The sequence below is a fragment of the Phyllopteryx taeniolatus genome, chromosome 1 (assembly GCF_024500385.1).
Source record: "Phyllopteryx taeniolatus isolate TA_2022b chromosome 1, UOR_Ptae_1.2, whole genome shotgun sequence".
In the NCBI taxonomy this organism is placed as follows: Eukaryota; Metazoa; Chordata; class Actinopteri; order Syngnathiformes; family Syngnathidae; genus Phyllopteryx; species Phyllopteryx taeniolatus.
The window spans coordinates 48,061,692-48,067,691 of record NC_084502.1 but is presented as its reverse complement, the minus strand read 5'-3'; the positions used below and the strand labels follow the sequence as shown (position 1 = coordinate 48,067,691).

The 6,000-nt window shown below is 41.6% G+C and overlaps 1 protein-coding gene across 2 annotated transcripts in view; it reads right to left on the bottom strand.

The window, feature by feature from the left end:
- Positions 1 to 6,000, bottom strand: part of tubgcp3 (tubulin gamma complex component 3) — a 36,730-nt gene that overhangs the window by 11,725 nt on the left and 19,005 nt on the right. For both annotated transcript variants that reach the window (XM_061799375.1, XM_061799381.1), the window contains exons 5-11: positions 5,689 to 5,766; positions 5,399 to 5,607; positions 2,930 to 3,105; positions 2,628 to 2,740; positions 570 to 695; positions 406 to 474; positions 189 to 321 (exon numbers count right to left, since the gene is read on the bottom strand). In XM_061799375.1, coding sequence (XP_061655359.1) covers positions 189 to 321; positions 406 to 474; positions 570 to 695; positions 2,628 to 2,740; positions 2,930 to 3,105; positions 5,399 to 5,607; positions 5,689 to 5,766 — 904 coding nt within the window. The remainder of the gene's footprint in view (positions 1 to 188; positions 322 to 405; positions 475 to 569; positions 696 to 2,627; positions 2,741 to 2,929; positions 3,106 to 5,398; positions 5,608 to 5,688; positions 5,767 to 6,000) is intronic.

Below are 6,000 nucleotides of genomic sequence, written 5' to 3'. Positions count from 1 at the left end.
CTTTCCATCAATAATGGGTGCTAATACACTGTCAAGGGAGTTTGAATACAGTAGATTGGAGGTCCTGGATATGTGTCAATGGAAGGTGGCTTGTATGTCGCAGGTGGAGATATATGTGTCAACGTTTTTTCGAGGTGGACTTATCCGCCGTGTTAGTTGATTCACCCCCAACCCTACTCCGAAGCTACCTTGGCAGAAGTCGACGAGGGCAGCAAGCGTTTTGAGCCGGACTTTGGGGTCATACATCCAGACCAGGAGCCTTCTGAGGGTCAGATTGCTCTCTGTACATATGTTCACAGCCTGGTCATCTTCTATCTGCAACTACAATGTACATGCATGTCAGCGAAAGAGATTAGTGTTAGCTAACAGAGTTAGAAAACCAAGAGTAAGGGCCAGCTTTCATACCTGAGAGTGAAGGACGGAAAGGAGTCTGTAGTACTCCTTCAGCTCCTGGTGGAGTGATGCACAGAAGCTCTAGGCCCAAGGAGGAAAGATGAGACAAATTGCATTGGTATGTAAATTCAATCAAGATCTATCACAAAGAAACCATTAGCATCACAGAAAAACACCTGTCCAACTAGTCCAAAGGCCTGGTCTAGGCTCCTGGCATCTGTGTACTTGCGGATTTTATTGTGGAGCCAGCCAAGCTCAGACAGTCTGCTGCTGGTGTCCCTAAGGGATTTGCTCACCATCACCTGGTGAGGTACAAGTACATGACATGAGACAGAGAAAACAATGACACAAAAAGGCCAGTTCATATCTCATACTTTCACATGAATAGTAGGAACACAGAGGATACAGTGGGGCAAAACAGTATTTAGTATTGGGGATGCTGAGAACATGAGAACATGTTCACTTAATATGCTCACTTAAAAAGATAGAGGCGCCTGTAATCATCATAGGCATACCTCACCTATGAGACAAAATCAAGAAAATCACATTGTTTGATTTTTAATGAATTTGTTAGCAAATTCTGGTGGAAAATAAGTATTTTGTCAAGATTTCTGGCTCTCACAGACCTGTAACTTCTTCTTTAAGAGGTTCCTCTGTCCTCCACTCATTACCTCTATGAATGGCACCTGTTTGAACTCGTTATCAGTCACACTCCAAACTCCACTATGGCCAAGACCAAAGAGCTGTCAAAGGACACCAGAAACAAAATTGTAGATCTGCACCAGGCTGGGAAGACTGAATCTGCAATAGGTAAGCAGCTTAGTGTGAAGAAATCAACTGTGGGAGCAATTATTAGAAAATGGAAGACATACAAGACCACTGATAATCTCCCTCGATCTGGGTCTCTATGCAAAACCTCACTCCGTGGGGTCAAAATGATCACAATAACGGTGAGCAAAAATCCCAGAACCACATGGGGGGACCGAGTGAATGATCTGCAGAGAGCTGGGAACAAAGTAACAAAGGCTACCAGCAGTAACACACTACGCCGCCAGGGACTCAAATCTTGCACTGCCAGGCGTGTCCCCCTGCTTAAGCCTGTACATGTGCAGGCCCGTCTGAAGTTTGCTCGAGAGCATTTGGATGATCCAGAAGAGGATTGGTAGAATGTCATATGGGCAGATGAAACCAAAATAAAACATTTTGGTAAAAACTCAACTTGTTGTGTTTGGAGGAGAAAGAATGTAGAGTTGCATCCAAAGAACACCATACCTACTGTGAAGCATGGTGGTGGAAACATCATGCTTTGGGGCTGTTTTTCTGCAAAGCGACCAGGACGACTGATTCATGTAAAGCAAAGAATGAGGCCATGTATTGTGAGATTTTGAGTGAAAACCTCCTTCCATCAGCAAGGGCACTGATTATCAAACGTGACTGGGTCTTTCATCATGACACTGATCCCAAACACACCATCCGGGCAACGAAGGTGTGGCTTCGTAAGAAGCATTTCAAAGTCCTGGAGTCGCCTAGCCACTCTCCAGATCTAAACCCCATAGAAAATCTTCGGAGGGAGTTGAAAGTCTGCGTTGCCCAGCGACAGCCCCAAAACATCACTGCTCTAGAGGAGCTCTGCATGGAGGAATGGGCCAAAATACCAGGAACACTGTGTGAAAACCTTGTGAAGACATATAGAAAATGTTTGACCTCTGTCATTGCCAACAAAGGGTATATAACATTTCAATATAAGTATTGAAATGAACTTTTGTTATTGACCAAATACTTATTTTCCACCATAATTTGCTCATAAATTCTATAAAAATCATACAATGTGATTTTATGGATTTTTTTTTCTCATTTTGTCTCTCACAGGTGAGGTATACGTATGATGGAAAATTACAGGCCTCACTCATCTTTTTACGTGGAAGAATTTGCACAATTGGTGGCTCACGAAATACTTTTTTGTCCCACTGTAAATTGACATGGCAAGGTCAATGTGGCTTCTTGCCAAAGAGTGCCATATTGATCTGTTGAAGCTTTATGATCAACACAGATTGTCTGGATATCAAATCATCTGCTGGACTATGTGAAGGCTATTAAATATTGCAGACTGTCAACATTCATAACAAAATTAGGACAAAAGAATTGGAATAGTCGAAAACTTCAGCGGGGACAGCTTCAGTTCTGCACGATCCTGGAATTAATGGTATTCAACCTCTTTAAAAGGAATTAGGTACCTTGCCATCTATTCTGTAACAATTATCTTGGGTGCTCATCTTGATGAACCTGCCATCGATCCCTTGGAATACGTAGAGGATGTCCCGCACCAGTGCCGCTTCGCTCACCTCGCCTACAGTGGCCAAAGGATGACCAAACAAAAGTGATAAACACAAAGATTCACATTTGGGATGCAGTTCACCGTGTCATCTTGAGTTGAAGAGTCAGACCTACATCAACGCCACTGGGTCCCTTTTAATGAAACTGCCTGCAAAAAAAGTCTGCACTGAAATGAGTCAAAATGTGTCATTTGTAAACCCACCGGATGCATCACCATCCTGCCTGTGGCGGACTGCTCTGGTGGTGGGGTGCGAGGGTCCAAGGGGTGGCCGAATGGTGGCGGGACCTAGAGCTGAGGAGGGGGAGGAACTTGCAGGAAGTGCCCAGGGCAGTCGGGAGACCAGAGGGGGAGCAACTCCTGCCGCAGACTGAGGTTGACTGAAACACCCAGATATCATAGTTGTCATTTGTTGTTTTTTTTTTTACGTTTGAATTGCAGATTTGGCAAGTACAGGCAATGCCTACCAAAATGGGAGGGTGTAGGTGCATGTGTGCTGATGTACTTATATGATTATGTATATGTGTCGTGTAGCCTATTTAGTATCTACAGTGTTGTGAAAAAGTGTGAGCTCCTTCCTGATTTCTTACTTATTTGCATGTTTGTCACACTTAAATGTTTCCCATCAACGAACAAATTTAAATATTAGTCAAAGATAACATAAGTAAACACAAAATGCAGTTTTAAAATTTTTTTATTACAAAGGGAAGAAAAAAAAAACCTACAAGGTTCTGTGTGAAAAAGTGATTGCCCCCCTTCCCCCTGTTAAAACATAACTGTGGTTCATCACACCAGAGTTTAATTTCTCTAATCACACCCATATCTGGTACTGCCTCACTTGTTATCAGTCAAGAAGTCACTTAAATAGGACCTGCCTGACGAAGTGAAGTGGACCAAAAGATCCTCAAAAGATAGACATCATGCCCAGAGCTAAAGAAATTCAGGAACAAATGAGGAAGAAAGTAATTGAGATCCATCAGTGTGGAAAAGGTTATAAAGCCATTTCTAAAGCTTTGGGACTCCAGCAGACCACAGTGAGAGCCATTATCCACAAATGGCAAAAACATAGAACAGTGGTGAACCCTCCCAGGAGTGGCCAGGTGACCAAAATTACAACAAGTCATCCAATAGATCACAAAAGACCCCACAACATCCAAAGAACTGCAAGCCTCACTTGCCTCAGCTAAGGTCAGTGTTTATAACTCCACCATAAGAAAGAGACTGCGCAAAAATGACCAGCATGACAGAGTTCCAAGACGAAAACCACTGCTGAGCAAAAAGAATGTTAAGGCTCGTCTTAATTTTGCCAGAAGACATCTTGATGATCCCCAAGAGTTTTGGGAAAATACTCTGTGGTCTGAGGAGACAAAAGTTGAAACTTTCGAAGGTGTGAGTCTAATTACATCTGGCATAAAAGTAAACCTGCATTTCAGAAAAAGATCATCATACCAACAGTAAAATATGGTGGTGGTAGTGCGATGGTATGGGGTTGTTTAGCTTCTTCAGGACCTGGAAGACTTGCTGTGATAAATGGAACCATGAATTACCAAAAGATCCCGAAGGAGAATGTTCGGCCATCTGTTTGTGACCTCAAGCTGTCACGAACCTGGGCACTGCAGCAGGACAATGATCCAAAACACACCAGCAAGTCCACTGACTGGCTGAAGAAAAACAAAATGAAGACTTTGGAGTGGCCTAGTCAAAGTCCTGAACTGAATCCTATTGAGATCCTGAGGCATGACCTTAAAAAGGCAGTTTGGATTTTTTTTCTCACATAATAATAAAAACCTTCATTTAAAAACTGCTTCTTGTGTTTACTTGTGTTGTTTTTGACTAATATTTAAATTTGTTTGATTATGGGTAACATTTAAATGTGACAAACATGCAAAAAAAATTAAATTCAGTAAGCAGCAAAAACCTTTTCTCACCACTGTATGTATGTATGTACGTATATATGATAAATAAACAAATATTAAATACCTATGAGGATGATGAAGCAGTTAGCAATGCTAGCTTGAATATATGTGGTTATGTGTATTTCAATTGTTAAAATCTCCATTACAATTGGATGGACCCATTATTTTTGGATACTCAGAATACACTGCGTATGATTAGCTTTTTACTTTATGATGTCATTATTACTTTATATGGACCGGCTAGTTTAGGATATTTAATATACACAATAATATACTATACACGATTAGCTTCATATATCACTACTATTATACAAGTGTGATATGTAATTAGAATTAGGAGTAGGACCTGATAAGTTCTTTACTTCTTACTACTCCTTTTGAACATGTATGTTGTACATTCCTTGTTGTTGCGTTGTTCTTTATTTTTTTGCCTTTTCTTCTTGGACTATCTTGTGTTGATTTGTTTTGTTTTTTTATGTTCAATAAATATTTGAGTAAAGCAACCCAGTAGCAGCTGCATTATTAATGGGATAAATAGTATTAAATGGCCTTCTGACGCCGCATAAACTAGACATAAAAGCATAGACTGTTTTTACTAGTCGGTTTTCTAAAGTAACCCTGTCGTCCCCCAAAACATCTTATACACAGCAACTAGTGTAAAAACAATATGAGCTGAGTATATGATGATCAAAGGGTTTTAATGTGTGCATGTATGAAAAAATCTGTCATATATTTGATTTGTCTGCACAAGCCGCACCCAGCCAAAAGTGACTGCGGTGTTGGCGTGGGTCCATTGAGTGTGTAGACTCCGAGACTTGAGATCCCACTTGTGCCCATGCTGGCTGACAAGCCACTGCTCCTCTCCCCATAGCCCAGGGCCAGACTCTGAGGCCGGGCACAGTAGAATGGAGTGGAGTGGGCATCTCTAGGGAGGGCCTGGGCAAACAGAGCCCCGTAGTTTCCAACCTGGAAAGAAAGTATTGTTATATTTGGACTACAACAGAGGAAACATCAAACACAGAAGAGCGAGAAGAAAAAGAGTCGCACCCTACTGGAAGGCTTGCGGGGATCTTCAGAAAGGCTGAGCAGCAAGTAGAGAACAGACCAGCGATGCTTCAGCACACCCTGTCAAATATGGAAGTAAACATTCCAAACAATTAACACTTAACAGACATTAAAGTTTGCTTATTACGATGTCATACTAGACTTCAGCCGGCTGAACTAGACAGAACTGGAAAATTGCAAACAAATCACAGTTGGTGGCTGACCCTTGCACACCTACCAACTCGCTGCAACAACAACAACAACAAAATTGTGACACCTTGGTGTTCTTATTGTGAAAATAACATTTTGAAGTGC